The following is a 20,027-nucleotide window of genomic DNA, read 5'->3' on the forward strand; positions in this document are numbered from 1 at the left end:
CATAAAGATCATCAAGGACAACAACCACTGGAGCCACTGCCTGTTCACCCCGCTATCATCCAGAAGGCGAGGTCAGTACAGGTGCATCAAAGCAGGGACCGAGAGACTGAAAAACAGCTTCTATCTCAAGGCGATCAGACTGTTGAACAGCCCCCACTAACATTGAGTGGCTGCTGCCAACATACTGACTCAACTCCAGCCATTTTAACAATGGAAATTGATGGAAAAATGTATCACTAAACACTTTAAACAATGCCACTTAATATAATGTTTACATGCCCTACATTACTCATCTCATATGTATACGTATATACTGTACTCAATATCATCTACTGCATCTTGCCATCTTTATGTAAAACATGTATCACTAGCCACTTTAAACTATGCCACTTTATGTTTATATACCCTACATTACTCATCTCGTATGTATATACTGTACTCTATACCATCTACTGCATCTTGCCTATGCCGTTCTGTACCATCACTCATTCATATATCTTTATGTACATATTCTTTATCCCTTTACACTTGTGTCTATAAGGTAGTAGTTGTGGAATTGTTAGGTTAGATTACTTGTTGGTTATTACTACATTGCCAGAACTAGAAGCACAAGCATTACGCTACACTCGCATTAACATCTGCTAACCATGTGTATGTGACAAATAAAATGTGATTTGATATGCACACAAATACACACCCAATAAACACTCTTTCTCTCTCTCATACACACATACACTGACACACACACAATACACACAGCATAGCCTAGGACCTTGTCCCTGGCTCAGCACAAACGCACACACGCACACACACACACACCCTTTCCCGGCTCACACACTTCCACTCATAAATCCTATGTGTGTTTGGGCCTTGCGCCCGTGCCTCCTCATACCTTACTGTGGATTATAAAGCTGTTACTGACAGGTGCTCAGCACTCCCCTAGCAGCAGCCAACCAGTGCGATGAATCAAAGCGAGCACTGCCAGTGAAGGCAGAGGGCAGCGTATGTGTGTCCTAGCATGGGTGTGTGGAGAGAGAGAGAGAGAGAGAGAGAGAGAGAGAGAGAGAGAGAGAGAGAGAGAGAGAGAGAGAGAGAGAGAGAGAGAGAGAGAGAGAGAGAGAGAGAGAGAGAGAGAGAGAGAGAGAGAGAGAGAGAGAGAGAGAGAGAGAGAGAGAGAGGCAATCTGTCCAAGGGCACTCACTTGACAGGAGAAGAGACCCTTGAGTCCCACCACTCTTCATTCCTGTAGCTGAGGCGAAGGGACAAGCAGCAAGTCTCTCACACACTGTAATTAGTGTAGTGTATTCATCACCTCTAACACTATGTTCTACATCCTGAAAAGAGTTTCCTGACAAGGAAAAAGAAGAGGTCGACAGAGAGAGGAAGATGACGGGAGATTGAGACAGAGCGAGAGAAAGAGAGGAATACGAGTGAGAGAGAGAGCCGAGGTTAGAGAGAGGGAAAAACACAGCGAGAGGGAGAGAGGGAATGTGAGAGAGGAAATACCTGAGAGTCGATCAGTTACGTAGAGGTTAGAGAGTGAGGAGGAAGAGGATAGAAGGAGAAATCTTTACATCTGTAATTAATCTTTCCTTCAGCAGGGATGGGGTGACTCAGTGGTGTGTGATTATTTATTTACAGCAGTCTCAATGCTGGGGCTATCAACACAAACAGCCTGAGGGCTGCAGGGTAAAGAAAGGTGTGACTGATTAATCAGTTAGTGCGCAGGCTGGAGAGTAAGAGAGAGAACGAGAGAGATGGAAAGAAAGAGAGACAGAGAGAGCGAGAGAGAGAGGTTCCCATCCACATGCCCTTGTGGGATACCAACTAAAGCAGTTGTACTGACTATAAAAGGTGTGTCGAGGGAAGGGGTCCTGGAGGCACTCTGCTTTAAAGACTGTCAGACATTTTTTAGGCCTCAAAATAAGTCAAATGTCAAGATCGGTCCCTGTCCCACACCAACCAGCTATATGCCCCAAACCAAATGAACGGTAAAGATAGGCACCCAAATTAAATTAGGAAATTAGAAGGTGCATTGTGTCCAAGAGTATGAGCTGTTTATTTGTGTGTGTGTGTGTGTGTGTGTGTGTGTACTTCATGTTTGTATTAGTCTCTGTGTCTGTTGGGAACACAGTAGTGGTGGTAAGAGACGCTGAGTTGGCTCTGACTGCCCTGTGTCTCTGCATACATTAACCGTATTGACCAGCGGGGCTGCCCAGGATGGAATCAGTCAAAGAACAGATGTGGTCAGCCCGCATCGCTGAAAATGACTAACAGGCCACGGCCCTGTGCATCCCACTGGCATATTATCAGAAACAGCCTCATCCTCCATAGAGATTAGATCTATGAAACGGGACTGAAACCCAACATATAGATGTTTTTCACAAAGACATTTTAGATGGATCATGTACTGCTTTTTTAGGGGGGGGGGGGGGGGCATATTTTTGGGGAGCCAATGAAAGCATAATTTTCTATCAAAATTGAATATTCCTTTCTAATTAATGCTAGTGTTCCTCAACAATTATAATTCTCAACCTCTTGTGTCCAAGGTCCACAATTATCTCAATGGTAGTACCAAGTCTACGTCCAGCAAATAGTCAGGTTTTTATTGTGTAGTATAGAAAGGGTTTCTGGTCCTTCAAGACAAAGAGATTGCGATGAGCAAATTATAGCTGACAGAATGTCTATCCACCATGACTAACCTAACTACAGTGTAGCTTATTCCAACCTGTTAACCAATCACGAGCCAAGCCTACCCTATTGACATGGCGATCAGCAAATCTGTGCAGGTGTGCAAGACACCAAGAGTCACTTACTTCCAGCGAACAGCTTGAAAGCTCATTTTGAATGTACAGTGTGTAGAAATACATGCGGGGATATCGTGGCGTCGTGGCACACAAACATTAATACCATAATCCTATGAAACAAAGCATTAGCCCATTATGCAAATTATATGAGACAGACAAGAAGATTGAGGCGCGTTTCATTTAGTTCAGCTGCCCACCTCCGGGGCAATTATGCTGGATTTGTAAGTACTGTATTGTTGAATGCACAAGGCTCAATGCAGTGTGAATATGGAATAGCAACTACCTCTCTCAAGGTCATCTCTGGGGTCTAGGAGAGCACCCGACCTCAACACTTTGGAATGGACCTCCAAAGCAAGTTGCCATGGTAGCAGGGTTGTATTTTAGAAACAAATTAAGGGGGATGGAAGGATGGAGGATGAAGAAGGGAGTGAAGTGGGGCTGTGGGATGGATTGTGAAAATTGGGGCTCTTCACTTTCGTCTATAGTAGGTTACTGGTTTATTGCTATTTTAAATCCATTGACATTTTTCAGGAAGGGCTGAATTAAACTGTAGTATATTGTATACATTTTTTGTCAGGTTGCTTACACTGTCCATAAGAAGCGTCAACCACATTATGGTCAACAAACAACCCATTCTACTTTCAGTTGCATCCCTGATCATTTTCATATTGCATGTAGACGCTAAGCCACCGCTCCTTAAAATATTTCAGACTGATTCACCCCTGAACCTGTTGACTTCCCTCTGAGACTGTCCAGTCGCGTGGTGGAATCGAAACCCCAGGACCCAAGCAGTGTTGTGACAGTCGTCCTCCCACTTGCCGGGTTGGAGCTGGCAGTGTGGTAAAACAAGTCGTGCTAGGAAGGAGTACTCACGCTGGCATTGTCAAAACAGGACATGTGGAGGCTGTCCATGTGGAGGCTGCCCATGTAGAGCCTGCCCATGTAGAGGCTGTCCATGTGGAGGCTGTCCATGTAGAGCCTGTCCATGTAGAGGCTGTCCATGTAGAGCCTGTCCATGTAGAGGCTGTCCATGTGGAGGCTGTCCATGTAGAGGCTGTCCATGTGGAGGCTGTCCATGTAGAGCCTGTCCATGTAGAGGCTGTCCATGTGGAGAATGTCCATGTAGAGGCTTCCCATGTAGAGGCTGCCCATGTAGAGGCTGCCCATGGAGAGGCTTCCCATGTAGAGGCTGCCCATGTAGAGGCTGTCCATGTGGAGGCTGTCCATGTAGAGCCTGTCCATGTAGAGGCTGTCCATGTAGAGGCTTCCCATGTAGAGGCTTCCCATGTAGAGGCTGCCCATGTAGAGGCTGCCCATGTAGAGGCTTCCCATGTAGAGGCTTCCCATGTAGAGCCTGCCCATGTAGAGGCTTCCCATGTAGAGGCTGCCCATGTAGAGGCTGCTGATGGGGAGGTTGCCCATGTAGAGGCTGTCCATGTAGAGGCTTCCCATGTAGAGTCTGTCCATGTAGAGGATGTCCATGTAGAGTCTGTCCATGTGGAGGCTGCCCATGTAGAGTCTGTCCATGTAGAGGCTGTCCATGTAGAGACTGCCCATGTGGAGTCTGTCCATGTAGAGTCTGTCCATGTAGAGTCTGTCCATGTAGAGGCTGTCCATGTAGAGACTGCCCATGTGGAGGCTGCCCATGGGGTCCTACAGCAGAGCAGCCCTTCTCTTTAGGTCTATGTGTCAATGACAAATGCTGTTTCTCATGATTTGCTGCACTGAGAAGAAATTCACCTACGATATAGTCAGATATACACTCACCAGACAGTTTATTATGTACACCACCCCATTCACGAAAATGAGTCAAGTGGCCGTGGCTTGATATATAAAGCAGGCAGACAGGCATCGAGGCATTCAGTTACTGTTCGATTGAACATTAGAATGGGCAAAACGAGTGACCTAAGAGACTTGGTATGATTGTCGGTGCCAGGTGAGCCGGATCCACTATCTCAGAAATGGCCGCCCTCCTGGGCAAGAACGGTGCGTCAAGCAAAAAACATTCAGTCAGTGGCAGTCCTGCGGGCGAAAACAGCTTGTTAATGAGAGAGGGCTAAGGAGAATTGTGGAAGCTAAAAGGCGCAACACAAACAGACAAATAACAGCACAGTACAACAGTGGTGTGCAGAAAGGCATCTCGGAACGCACAACTCTTCGATCTTTGTCACGGACGGGCTATTGCATCAGACAACCACACCAGGTTCCATTCCTATCAGCTAAAAACAAGACGTAGTGGCTCCAGTGGGCACGTGATAACCAACACTGGACAACTGACAATTGACAAAACAATGCCTGGAACATGACAGTGAGTTCCATTTACTTTGAGTGGCCTGGTCAGTCCCCAGACCTCAACCCAATACAGTATCTTTGGGATAAGATGGAACAGGCTGTTCGCAGCATGAATGTACCGCCATCCAATCTGTAGCAACTGCGTGATGCTATTGCGTCAGCATGGACCCACGTCCCTGTGGAACGTTTACGACACCTTGTAGAATGCCCCTAAGAATTCCAGCTGTTCTGTGGGCAAGGGGGGTGGTCTGACCGAGTACTAGAAGGGTGTACCTAATAAACTGTCCGGTGAGTGTATGTCCATATAGAACTCCCTTAAGCTGAATTCTTCGAAATGCACCGAAATCCAACAAGATGTGCGCTATAGCACACACAGTGCATAAACCAATTGGATGCGTCCAAGTTCTTGCCTATGTATAATGTGTCAGCTACTGTATCTCCAATAAGTCAGTGTGTGTCAGATAGGTATATGATCTATCTGTTTCGGATGATCCATCCCTCGCAGGACGGTTCACTCCCAGGCATTTGCCCTGGCATGGCTCTCAAAATCTGCTCGGCAGTGCAAAAATCCAATCTGCTGGGAGAGAGAGGTTTTATGACTGTAATGGTAATCTAACCTTCAAAGATTTACAGATAAAAGGAGAGTGGTTCTCTCTCTCTCTCTCTCTCTCTCTCGCTCTCTCTCTCTCTCTCTCTCTCTCTCTCTCGTTCTCTGTGTCTTTAGAAAAGGCTGCCCGGGATGACTTTGATGTGATCGTAGGTTTAATACTTAAGGCTCTCTGTCTCTCGCCTGGTGATTTCTGAAGGGCTTTTCCTTTGGTATGTGCTGTAACATTTTAAGGGTGGAGGGGCTTTGAGAGAGCACTGATGATGGAAAACACTTTCTAGAAATTCTCTGTGAAGCGGCTTCTGTGTGCTTTGTGGCATTGTATATCTGTGTTGTTAATGTCACTCGTATGTCATGCTTTTTTCCCGCACAGACATTCTTCCTCCTAAAATCTATTATCCTACCAATTTTCCACTGTAGCTTTACTCTGTAGTTTTACTCTGTAGTTTTACTCTGGCTTTCAAAGCACTTAAAAGTAGAAATCATTTTGAGTGCTCTCATCTATGAAAAGCACTTTCCTCCATCCACCTCTGTAGTATTTATCCTATTCACATCATGATATTGTGCAAAATGTTTCTCATACCGCATACTCCTATCATACCAACTGTCCATTTCAGTTTCCACCTGGTTATATGGGATGTTACACCATATAGGTTCTATAACCTGAACCATATGGGTTCTATAACCTGACCTGCACCATATAGGTTCTATAACCTAACCTGCACCATATAGGTTCTATAACCTAACCTGAACCATATAGGTTCTATAACCTAACCTGCACCATATAGGTTCTATAACCTAACCTATATAAACCATATAGGTTCTATAACCTAACCTATATAAACCATATAGGTTCTATAACCTAACCTGCACCATATAGGTTCTATAACCTAACCTGCACCATATAGGTTCTATAACCTAACCTATATAAACCATATAGGTTCTATAACCTAACCTGCACCATATAGGTTCTATAACCTAACCTGAACCATATAGGTTCTATAACCTAACCTGCACAATATAGGTTCTATAACCTAACCTATATAAACCATATAGGTTCTATAACCTAACCTATATAAACCATATAGGTTCTATAACCTAACCTGCACCATATAGGTTCTATAACCTAACCTGCACCATATAGGTTATATAACCTAACCTGCACCATATAGGTTCTATAACCTAACCTATATAAACCATATAGGTTCTATAACCTAACCTATATAAACCATATAGGCTCTATAACCTAACCTGCACCATATAGGTTCTATAACCTAACCTGCACCATATAGGTTCTATAACCTAACCTGCACCATATAGGTTCTATAACCTAACCTATATAAACCATATAGGTTCTATAACCTAACCTATATAAACCATATAGGCTCTATAACCTAACCTGCACCATATAGGTTCTATAACCTAACCTGCACCATATAGGTTCTATAACCTAACCTATATAAACCATATAGGCTCTATAACCTAACCTGCACCATATAGGTTCTATAACCTAACCTATATAAACCATATAGGCTCTATAACCTAACCTGCACCATATAGGTTCTATAACCTAACCTATATAAACCATATAGGTTCTATAACCTAACCTATATAAACCATATAGGCTCTATAACCTAACCTGCACCATATAGGTTCAATAACCTAACCTGCACCATATAGGTTCTATAACCTAACCTATATAAACCATATAGGTTCTATAACCTAACCTATATAAACCATATAGGCTCTATAACCTAACCTGCACCATATAGGTTCTATAACCTAACCTGCACCATATAGGTTCTATAACCTAACTTGCATCATATAGGTTCTATAACATAACCTACACCATATAGGTTCTATAACCTAACCTGCACCATATAGGTTCCATAACCTAACCTGCACCATATAGGTTCTATAACCTAACCTGCACCATATAGGTTATATAACCTAACCTATATAAACCATATAGGCTCTATAACCTAACCTGCACCATATAGGTTCTATAACCTAACCTGCACCATATAGGTTCTATAACCTAACTTGCATCATATAGGTTCTATAACATAACCTACACCATATAGGTTCTATAACCTAACCTGCACCATATAGGTTCTATAACCTAACCTGCACCATATAGGTTCCATAACCTAACCTATATAAACCATATAGGTTCTATAACCTAACCTGCACCATATAGGTTCTATAACCTAACCTGCACCATATAGGTTCTATAACCTAACCTGCACCATATAGGTTCTATAACCTAACCTGCACCATATAGGTTCTATAACCTAACCTGCACCATATAGGTTCTATAACCTAACCTGCACCATATAGGTTCTATAACCTAACCTGCACCATATAGGTTCTATAACCTAACCTATATAAACCATATAGGCTCTATAACCTAACCTGCACCATATAGGTTCTATAACCTAACCTATATAAACCATATAGGCTCTATAACCTAACCTGCACCATATAGGTTCTATAACCTAACCTGCACCATATAGGTTCTATAACCTAACCTATATAAACCATATAGGTTCTATAACCTAACCTATATAAACCATATAGGCTCTATAACCTAACCTGCACCATATAGGTTCAATAACCTAACCTGCACCATATAGGTTCTATAACCTAACCTATATAAACCATATAGGTTCTATAACCTAACCTATATAAACCATATAGGCTCTATAACCTAACCTGCACCATATAGGTTCTATAACCTAACCTGCACCATATAGGTTCTATAACCTAACTTGCATCATATAGGTTCTATAACATAACCTACACCATATAGGTTCTATAACCTAACCTGCACCATATAGGTTCCATAACCTAACCTGCACCATATAGGTTCTATAACCTAACCTGCACCATATAGGTTATATAACCTAACCTATATAAACCATATAGGCTCTATAACCTAACCTGCACCATATAGGTTCTATAACCTAACCTGCACCATATAGGTTCTATAACCTAACTTGCATCATATAGGTTCTATAACATAACCTACACCATATAGGTTCTATAACCTAACCTGCACCATATAGGTTCTATAACCTAACCTGCACCATATAGGTTCCATAACCTAACCTATATAAACCATATAGGTTCTATAACCTAACCTGCACCATATAGGTTCTATAACCTAACCTGCACCATATAGGTTCTATAACCTAACCTGCACCATATAGGTTCTATAACCTAACCTGCACCATATAGGTTCTATAACCTAACCTGCACCATATAGGTTCTATAACCTAACCTGCACCATATAGGTTCTATAACCTAACCTGCACCATATAGGTTCTATAACCTAACCTATATAAACCATATAGGCTCTATAACCTAACCTGCACCATATAGGTTCTATAACCTAACCTATATAAACCATATAGGCTCTATAACCTAACCTGCACCATATAGGTTCTATAACCTAACCTGCACCATATAGGTTCTATAACCTAACCTATATAAACAATATAGGTTCTATAACCTAACCTATATAAACCATATAGGCTCTATAACCTAGCCTGCACCATATAGGTTCTATAACCTAACCTATATAAACCATATAGGTTCTATAACCTAACCTGCACCATATAGGTTCAATAACCTAACCTGCACCATATAGGTTCTATAACCTAACCTATATAAACCATATAGGTTCTATAACCTAACCTATATAAACCATATAGGCTCTATAACCTAACCTGCACCATATAGGTTCTATAACCTAACCTGCACCATATAGGTTCTATAACCTAACTTGCATCATATAGGTTCTATAACATAACCTACACCATATAGGTTCTATAACCTAACCTGCACCATATAGGTTCTATAACCTAACCTGCACCATATAGGTTCTATAACCTAACCTGCACCATATAGGTTCCATAACCTAACCTGCACCATATAGGTTCTATAACCTAACCTGCACCATATAGGTTCTATAACCTAACCTATATAAACCATATAGGCTCTATAACCTAACCTGCACCATATAGGTTCTATAACCTAACCTGCACCATATAGGTTCTATAACCTACCTTGCATCATATAGGTTCTATAACATAACCTACACCATATAGGTTCTATAACCTAACCTGCACCATATAGGTTCTATAACCTAACCTGCACCATATGGGTTCCATAACCTAACCTATATAAACCATATAGGTTCTATAACCTAACCTGCACCATATAGGTTCTATAACCTAACCTGCACCATATAGGTTCTATAACCTAACCTGCACCATATAGGTTCTATAACCTAACCTGCACCATATAGGTTCTATAACCTAACCTGCACCATATAGGTTCTATAACCTAACCTGCACCATATAGGTTCTATAACCTAACCTATATAAACCATATAGGCTCTATAACCTAACCTGCACCATATAGGTTCTATAACCTAACCTATATAAACCATATAGGCTCTATAACCTAACCTGCACCATATAGGTTCTATAACCTAACCTGCACCATATAGGTTCTATAACCTAACCTATATAAACAATATAGGTTCTATAACCTAACCTATATAAACCATATAGGCTCTATAACCTAGCCTGCACCATATAGGTTCTATAACCTAACCTGCACCATATAGGTTCTATAACCTAACCTACACCATATAGGTTCTATAACCTAACCTATATAAACCATATAGGTTCTATAACCTAACCTGCACCATATAGGTTCTATAACCTAACCTGCACCATATAGGTTCTATAACCTAACCTGCACCATATAGGTTCTATAACCTAACCTGCACCATATAGGTTCTATAACCTAACCTATATAAACCATATAGGTTCTATAACCTAACCTGCACCATATAGGTTCTCTTGTACCTCCTTTTGTTGGATTTCGTTGAAAGAATATAGAGCCCATATGCACGCACTCACAACCAGCACACGCACGTACACACACACACACACACACACACACACACACACACACACACAGACACTCACACACACACACACGCACAGAATCCAGAGTAGTGGTATTGTGAAGGGTGTCAGTTCAGCCTTCTCCCCTTCTCCTCCATGCTTGTTGTTGACCTTTCAGTAGAGAATGCCTCGCCTACTTGCTGAAATAGATCCTATCTGATAATCTGGCCACCTGCTGAAATGGTGTCGAAGTGGTCTTTGCGTGGGCAGGTTCTACTCTTTCTTTGAAGTGGTAGGCTACTTTGAACTAGAGCTTTGGCTGATGGGAACTATAGCACGATAAGATCACGACTACAGCTGACTGTACAGCCTAATACATCCAGGCCTACAAGAAACTAGGGGAATACATATTTATGATTTACGTAGTTAGATTTTGTCCTGCTATTGCTGTCTGTCTAACTCAAATCCAAAATCAATTTCAGTTTCCAATGAAAATCGGAGTCAAAATACAGACAGACACAGTTGCAATTTTTAGAACTGGAAAAAGAGTGTGGAGGCATTGTCAAAGTCCCAAGTGGCACCCTAATCCCTACATAGTGGACCAGAGCCCATAGGGCCCTTGTCAAAAGTAGTGCACTATATAGGGAATACGTTGCCATTAGCTACGCATAATTGTCAGACACAAACTAGCAACTCTATATTAATCCCTGAGACAAAGATTCATGACAAGTGTGTCAATCTCACCCGGATGAAAATAGTAGTCCAACAAATAAAGACTGGAGCATACGAGTGAATGTTACGCTTGACATTTGAGGTATGTTCTCTTACACTAGATAAAGATTATTATTCCACAGTGCTGGGAGAAAATATCCTCAGTGTCAGAGTGTGAAATCTTTCTCAATAAGTTTCCTTGGTTCGCTCAGGTATTTACTTTGTCTCTGTCTTCTCTCTGTCTTCTTACCCTTCTTTCTGGATGCACTCTAAACAACCTCCAAATACTACAACGTAGGAAGTTAACCTTGTCAGCATGTAGACTGCTCAAACTTCATTCTGGACAGAAAAGTTCAGTCTGAGGCTTTCATTTTAGGTTGTTATGCTTTTAGTTTCCAATGTCGTGTTCCAGAGCTAAGGAACATCTGCATCATCATTTCCATAGTCTGTCGAATAGTAGCTAATGTGTGAAAATTATATATAAATTACTTATCTCCCCACTCCAAGTGACTAACCCAGGCATCCATCACTGACATCTTCGGCTAGGGCTACAAGCAATACTGGCAATATATATGGATTGCCAGCAGCGACAGAGTATTTTGGTAGCCTGGGAAAAGGCTCAGAGATTTTGACAAGAACACTACTGGAGGGCTGAATAAGTAATGGGGCAGACTGTATCCTGCCTTCCCCTTGGAAGTGGAGAAGGAGACTAAGGCTTAGATTTCATCTGCACCGAGGAAGATCTGCGTTATAGCGCGATTGGCATTTAAAGATTTAGTATATAGATTTTGTATATTTAGTATATAGTATATAGCCTTAAAACAACCAGATGGGGGGAGGGAATGTGTTGAGTCTCTGGTCATGTAACTAGTTTGAGGAAACTAGGCGTATGTCGCACATCACTACTTTACAGGAGAGGCATTTGAAAGTAAACAAGTATTTTCTTATCAAAATTATTTTTTGGGGGCAGAAATGCCTTCTGGAACATATGAACTTTCCTGTGCTTTATAACAAACTTGTATTCTATCCGTAAATACCAGTAAAACTGTTGAAATTACAAGCCTAGTTGGTTTAGCCACGGAAGAGACAGGGACTTTCCTGCTAGCCATGATTTGCTGAGATAATGGATGGTCTGGACGCAGCATGCTTCTGTCTATAACGTGAGCTGCTCATTATGTGTTGATAGTCATTTCTACTGCACAGTTTTTAAAGATATAACGTTAGCCATCAAGAACTATTTATTTTGTATTTATTTTCATTTCTTTATTTAACCAGGTAGGCTAGTTGAGAACAAGTTCTCATTTGCAACTGTGACCTGGCCAAAAGTTTTTCTAAATTTCTCAACAACATTGAGGCCCTGAATTTAGCAGACTCTATCGACAGATCAGTTGGAATAAAGTGATGGGCTACTTTCTGTAACCAATGTTACTTGACACAACACTGGCCAAACAAAACAGAGTTGAATAGTTCCAGCTACCTGCAGATTCATACTACAGCTATGACAATTTTGTATTGGTAGTAGTGTGAGTTGGGATTATTCCGGTTCATTGTTTAGCTAGCCAGCTATCTAGCTACATGTCTAAACAAGACTCTACATGTCTAAACAAGAGAGATGATCACATGACCCATCAAGATAGCCAGTTATGTCTGGGGGTGGTTACGACCATCTATTCTATTTAATGAACATGTGTACTTAGCTAGATGTGGCCGGGGAGTTGATTATAGCATTTCCTTCACATGACCATTCAATTTAGACAAGTGTGTCTAGGTAAGGGTCATCTAATAATGATAAAATATTTATATCTGTACACTTTCTGTTTTTGATAGTGCTACTATGCAAGTAATAATTTCATTGTACTGTTTACACCTTCTGAATCCTGTGCATGTGACAAATAAATGTAGAATTGATTTGATATAGTGTGTGTTTACCAGAGACGTTAATGTGAAGAATAACATGACCTGCACCAAAGCCAGATTAGGATATAGGCCAAGGACTAGATAACATGGATTTTTTATCTGGAGTTTGTACTTATTGTAGGCTACTACTTTTACCACTTTTAGTCTTGAAATATGTGGTTGTTTACTAAACTACTCACTCTGTTTAGCACATGGCCTCATGTGAATCCTTAAAGAGGTGGGTGGGGCTAAGGCATAAGAGGGTGTGAACAATGCTGAATGGATGTAGACAAAGAAGAGGTCTCCAGTAGGAATACCAAAACACAAAACATTCAAGTGCCATTTTCTCAAAAGTGGGGATAGAAGTTTATCAGCTTTCGAGGCAGAATTACTTTCCCATTGTTTCTCAACAGCAGTGTTTGATATACCATTTTCTAGCTCTGAGTCTCTACTTTAATCCAATGTAAAAATCTGAATTTCAAATTTTGCTACATAAGACCGAATCGAGGCTGTTGGTCACATATGCCCTATTGGATGGGTCCAATCCAAGACAGAGGTGGATATAACCATTATTTGTATGATGTGTAGCAGGTTTGGGGTCAATTCGAATTGAGGGCAGTCAATTTAGGAAGTGGTTTAAATGTAAAAATGTAAAAACTCTTCAATTGAATGAGTCATTGAAAATATATGCAATTTTTTTATTATTGAATTGAAATTTCAGTTCACTTCCTGAATTGACTGCCCTGATATGTGGAAAGAGGCAGCAGTTTCAAAGTGGATTGCGTCATCGATCAAGCCACAAGTTCACAAGTCTCTGAAATCTAAATATGCATATATCACCCACAAGGCTCTTTGGTATAAAGTATGGCTTTGACTTACCTGATGAAGAACGAGGCTGCAGCGGAGGGTGTGTGGCTGGTTTGGGTGGGGGTGGGCTGGGGCTGGGGTACGGTAGGAGTGATGGTGGCATAGTCGTAGATGGGGCTCCCAGGGGCAATGGGCATGTAGTTCCTGTATGGGTCAGGAGCCAAGCCCTGCGTCTGGACAGGGAGAGAAGAGGGAGGGGGTGGGTGGGTGGGGAGAGAGAGATGGAGAGAGAGACATGAGCATCAACCAATGTGACAAAAAAAAGTATAAAAATTCTGCATCCAACTTAAATGTGTATGACCATGACTTGCTTTCAACAAACCAAAACATTTAGTGAAGTAAAAAACAAACATTGCAAGATAATTGCATGTTTTCAAAAAAAAACTAAACAAATTGCATAATATGCTCTCACAGGTCAGAGGAGACTGTTGGGGAACTCAGTTGAGCGACTGCTTTGGTTGATGTGGCTCCTGCATTTGTGAGCAGGAGTACCAAAAAGCTTAGGGAAAACTCGTCACACAGGCCACTCCACAGCAGGAAATGACCTGTGTAACAATGCTACCGTTCGTTGTCACTCCATTTGCTGCAGCTGCAGGTTGGTAATCTTGGTCCTTTACTCTCACTGCTCACTGCTAGTCATTAGCTTATTAGCTTTGGTCGTTAGCTTTGGTCATTAGCTTTGGCCTGATTACCGACTCACACTGTGCTACAATATGGTTAGCGTTGAAAACCTGATAGAGTCCCATCCACTATCACTTGTTCTAATCATCTGTGACTAAAATATGAGATGACATAGGATATGTAATTCAACCAGATTGACGTGCAATATGAGAATGACTGAACTTTTGAGTGTTGGACAAAACACAGCAGTCGTTTGTATGCCATTTGATTTAACAGAGATAAACCACTTGTGCCAATCATCTCATAGGCTACTGTATGTTCACAAGTCAACGCAGCCCTTCCCACAATCTCCATTTGGCCTTGTTCTTTCAAATGAGCCAGATGCATCTCTTAATGTGCTGTCTGCTTTCTGGTGACGCCTGTTGTTGGGAATGTGACATTTTTCTCTTTCTCTTTCTGTTTCATTTTTCTCTTTCTGTTTCATTTTTGTCTTTTAATTTCTCTCTCTCTCTCTCTCTCTCTCATCCCTTTAGTCTATAAGGAAATGAAGAAACTGGGGCAGGCATCCACTCTGTACTCATCACAGTGGATTATCGTGGCGATGTCTGCGGAGTGCCGACATTTGGCGGGGAGTCCATTATTCAGTTCTTTGACTGCAGCGTTGGCGCGGCAGCTAACAGGATTACAGAGACGCACGCCGTTCGCCCCTCCACGGAAGCGCCGCCACACAGAGAGAGGACGGAAGTAGTCAACAACAAAAAGCTGCCACACTGACACAGCCAAGACGCCCCCAGCTGCCACATTGTCACAGATGCCCCCTTATTGCTCTTAAAGTGATTCTAGGTCTCTAAGTAAAAGAAGGGCCAGTACCTGGTAGTAGTATATGTAAAATGTATGTTAATACAGACAACTATAATTGTTGATGGCTAGCAATTTGATCTACTGCAGGGGCTGGCAACAGGTGGCCAGCGGACCAATTACTGGCCCCGGAGTGATTTCTTTTGGCCCCCCAAAGTGGCATTTTTGACTGTAAAATGAGTTTAATTCAGGAAACTGTTCCCAAGTATTCCCATGAATAAAAAAAAGAGACGTGGTCGTGTCTCAATGTAATAAAGGAATTAAATGATTGTTTTTATCAAATACAACCTCTTTTTTGGGCTTAGTTGTGGTCAATTTGCAGTGTACAAATTATTGTCATTGTGTTCTACCGAACCACCTTCTCTGACAAAAATCGGCCCGCGACTGAACCTAGTTGCCTACCCCCGATCTACTGCTTCTCTGTTGGCAGTAACAGAGAAATTGACTCAAACATAACAGTGGTCAGGGACTCATCATTTCTCATAGGTCAAGTTCTATTTTCCTTATAATTGTTCCAATCCTAATGAAAAGAACAGTATTTTGGGGGGGTTCTTCCTAACAAACAGGGTCTTCCCCCAATCTATATATAGTATTTGCATTGAGATAATTTATAGAATTAAATACCTTATGAAAAGGTAGAGCAACCTGTTATTTCTTTGTTAATCTTTGGCATGTTACATCATCATCACCCCCCCCAATCACCCTCCCCTCAATCATCCCCCACAATCACCCCCCACAAAGACTGCAAACATACGTATCTATATGGTTGTTGAAGCATGTCTACAGTACAAACAACAACAGTATTTGTTTGGTAACTTGTTTATCCACCCCAAGGGTAAACCATCTGCCGACTACACCTGATAGCAATGCTATTTATATAACCCCTAACAGGAGCGCACTAGTCTGACAGACACATGTGACCATGGGAAGAGGCACCTTCAGTATGGCTTCAAAGGTGCCCTTCGTGACACACTCGCGTTTTAATCATCTCCAGGGTGCCACTCATAGACGCTGTAGCACGTTTTTTTCTCATTCTATAGCATGGCAGTTTGAGTGAGCGTACCTGTACGTGACACGCGTGTACTTAAACTACATATAAGATAATGGCAACAAGTAACCCAGATGCATTACGCTTCGCTATTTTTGTTTCCGAGCTTCAATGGAAGTCACAGTGAATAAGCCACGAGGAGGAATGTTGCAACTTGGAAGTCAGACCCAAATGGCTGATGGGTAGATAACGAGCTGTAGATTGTAGAATAATGTTGTCTCTTCCTCGCAGTGGAACAGATTACAGAGATCCAGAATCACTCAAACACCCACATCCCACTGAACACGACTGTATATATTACCAAAAACTCCTCTCACACATCCTATAATAATTCAAATGTAGAGGCTGGCCAGCAGAGCAGTAGCCTATTAATGGCCAGCAGGAGATCTACATTTGGGTCTAAATTGGAGGTCCATATTTTTATGATGTAACGGCTAGGTTATGGTGTTAGGGTAAGGCAGTGGGTGTGAAGAGCCGGGGTGGCTGGGATGTTACCGGGGTGGCTGAGATGTTACCGGGGTGGCTGAGATGTTACCGGGGTGGCTGAGATGTTACCGGGGTGGCTGAGATGTTACCGGGGTGGCTGGGATGTTACCGGGGTGGCTGAGATGTTACCGGGGTGGCTGAGGTGTAACCAGTCTGACAAATCCATACAGTACTGGCCCTTTGCACCTCGAGGAACTAAAAGCAATAAGTCAAGTCACGTGACTTAATGAATTATGGAACTGGGTCATATACGGTGCTATGGCGGCTGTTTGGCCTTGTGGTTCACCCGTTAGTCAATTCTACATTTTTTCAGCTCAGAATATATCATTTACGAGACTAGTATCTTTTCAGTGAGCATGCTTTGCTATAATTCCTTGTTGTTAGTGTATGAGGTTTGAGATTTGTAGTTTTAGCATTCATAAATAGAAAATGTTTCTCTCTTTTTTCCATTCTCTTCTTATTGTCTTTCTCTCTCACTCCTTCCCTACCCCTGGGAGGTTGTTGTCCAACAGGGTTGGAGAATAACCGATTACATGTAAGATCTTTTTTTTAAACGATAACTGTAACCTGTTACGTTAGCAGCAAACATATTGCAATCAGATTACATATACTTTTGAAAAACTAAATGATTACTTTGAAGGTTACTTTTAAATTCAGAAAGGATGTTTGCGATATAATCTTTGTCAATTTTCTGTTTTTCTCAATGACGTTCAAATCAACATTGAAAATAGGAGCAAGTTTAAGTTTGTTCCACCTGAGCGAGTCTGACCACAAGTCAGAGACCACTATGATGTCAGAGACCACTATGATGTCAGAGACCACTATGATGTCAGAGACCACTATGATGACACACCAAATGGGTTTGATGGATCACGGGAAAAGAGCAGGAATAGGCTTTTGTAGCCATGTCTTCCAATGGTGCGACTGCTGTCGGCATCCAAAGATTATCCAACTTTAATTAACGCTTGGAGGTAAGGATGACAGCAGTGGTGTAGTCTACGATGATACGGATATCACTTATTATTGATATATACTGTACATAGCGCATTGATGTGAAACAATGCTACTCTCTCATTTAACTATTTGTGCCTTACGGATTGTGGTTGTTGTGGATGGCTAAATGTTTATTTGAACCCAATAATGTTTGAATTCAAGAAGTTTAAGCCAGTGAAAAATGTGCTCTAGCAGCAGCTGCATAGTGTGGACCCAGCCTATGGAACAAAAGTGAGGCTTTTATTGCTCAATCTAATTCATGTTGATTTAAAAAAATATATATCCATAGGCCTAAAGGACACATGCTCAAACTCACACACTGTTGATAGACTTAAAGGGGCAATCTGTAGTTTTATCCCATTTTTGGACTTACAAATTATATATATATACTGTATCCATTGATTCTTGAAGAATATAACTTATAAATGCCTCATGAGCTTAGTTCAATTGTAAATGTAACAAACACTGTATAGCCTCATAACATGGTTAAAACACTCATTTGATATCATGGATGATCAGTCCTTGCATCCATAGCTCTGTCTATTAATCTGAGAGGGGTTACATTTCTCCAGGCCCATCCCTCAGTTTTTAATAAAACCGAGGCGGGGTGTCATTTCGTAATTGTTTCATCTGTGGATTTGCCTTTTTAAAGAGCTGCATATTATCAAGATATCAAAGTGTCACTAACAAAAAGGTAAACAATAGGCCCATAGAAAATGCAGCATGTGGCATTCCTTTTTCACTTTTCACTTTACTAGTGCTCAAAGCATGCCATTCCATGAGCGTAACATGTATTTTTCGACTCTAATCAATGAGCCCAATCAGTCTTCCATGACAACAAAATCATAAACAACCGAGTAGGGCTGGCTTATAAATCCTTAGTTTTGGGGTTATGATCAGGTTAAACAATTTTGTTAATCTATAAATCCATATTTCCGAATCCTATTCTTGGAGATCAAGGGGTATAACATATTGGAATGACTGGAATTGTGATAGACTTTGGATTTGAATGTAAATATAAATTGAATCGTATTATTATTATATGTAGTAGAAAGCGATGGGTTAGAAGAAGCCTACATAACCAACCCATAAAGTAAAATGTAGCATCCATATGTGTCCAGCTATGTAAACTTTAACATTGATTTATCCTACAACAGATGTCATTCAATTGGTAACATACATTTTTGTCTTCTTCTAATGCTTCTTAACGGGAAAGTCATCTAAAAGTATCTGAATGTAATCAGATTACTGTTACTGATTTGGGGTAATCCAAAAGTTATGTTACGGATTACAATTTTGGACGGGTAACTAGTAACTGTAATGGATTACATTTAGAAAGTAACCTACCCAACCCTGGAGGTGTGCAATATTGGCACGGCTGTTCCAGGGCAGACCCAGGTACTGATGACAGCGGGAAGGTCACTCTGGGAAACAAGAAACGCTTAAAAAAATGCTCACGAAATGTGATGCCTATGGGACTAATTGAGAGGGAGGAACCCTACAGTGTGCCTGCCATTTGGGTTGGCTCAAAGTGACCTGTTGGTGATTTGAAGCAGAAAGCAAAACAACTTTTTTTGTCGATCAAACCTTTCACAGATTGTGAGGCTGTTTGTCTGCACCTGGTTTTCAACATTGTGCAAAAAAAACATCTTTGATCGGCAATTCACCCTCTTGATCCTTTTCTGCTTGTCAACTAAGTCTGATAAAAACCCAGGTGTAGGCTACAAAATAGAAATTAAACTAATAATATAGCTTGCTTTGTTGGTATGTGTCTAGTCCTTCTCTGTTCCCAGTAATCAAACATTTTAGTCTTAGTAAATTCAATGTTTAGTGAATGGAACAATTTCTTTGATGGAAAATGCTTATATTCATCTAATTAATACTCCTATATCTGTCTGTATATTTCAGCATGGTACACT

The 20,027-nt window shown here is 41.2% G+C and overlaps 1 protein-coding gene across 2 annotated transcripts in view; it reads right to left on the bottom strand.

Annotated features, from left to right (window-relative positions):
* kif26aa (kinesin family member 26Aa) overlaps window positions 1-20,027 on the bottom strand; it is a 167,471-nt gene that overhangs the window by 76,347 nt on the left and 71,097 nt on the right. For both annotated transcript variants that reach the window (XM_036984711.1, XM_036984712.1), the window contains exon 4: window positions 14,115-14,275. In XM_036984711.1, coding sequence (XP_036840606.1) covers window positions 14,115-14,275 — 161 coding nt within the window. The remainder of the gene's footprint in view (window positions 1-14,114; window positions 14,276-20,027) is intronic.

This window comes from Oncorhynchus mykiss, chromosome 8 (assembly GCF_013265735.2).
Source record: "Oncorhynchus mykiss isolate Arlee chromosome 8, USDA_OmykA_1.1, whole genome shotgun sequence".
NCBI lineage: Eukaryota > Metazoa > Chordata > Actinopteri > Salmoniformes > Salmonidae > Oncorhynchus > Oncorhynchus mykiss.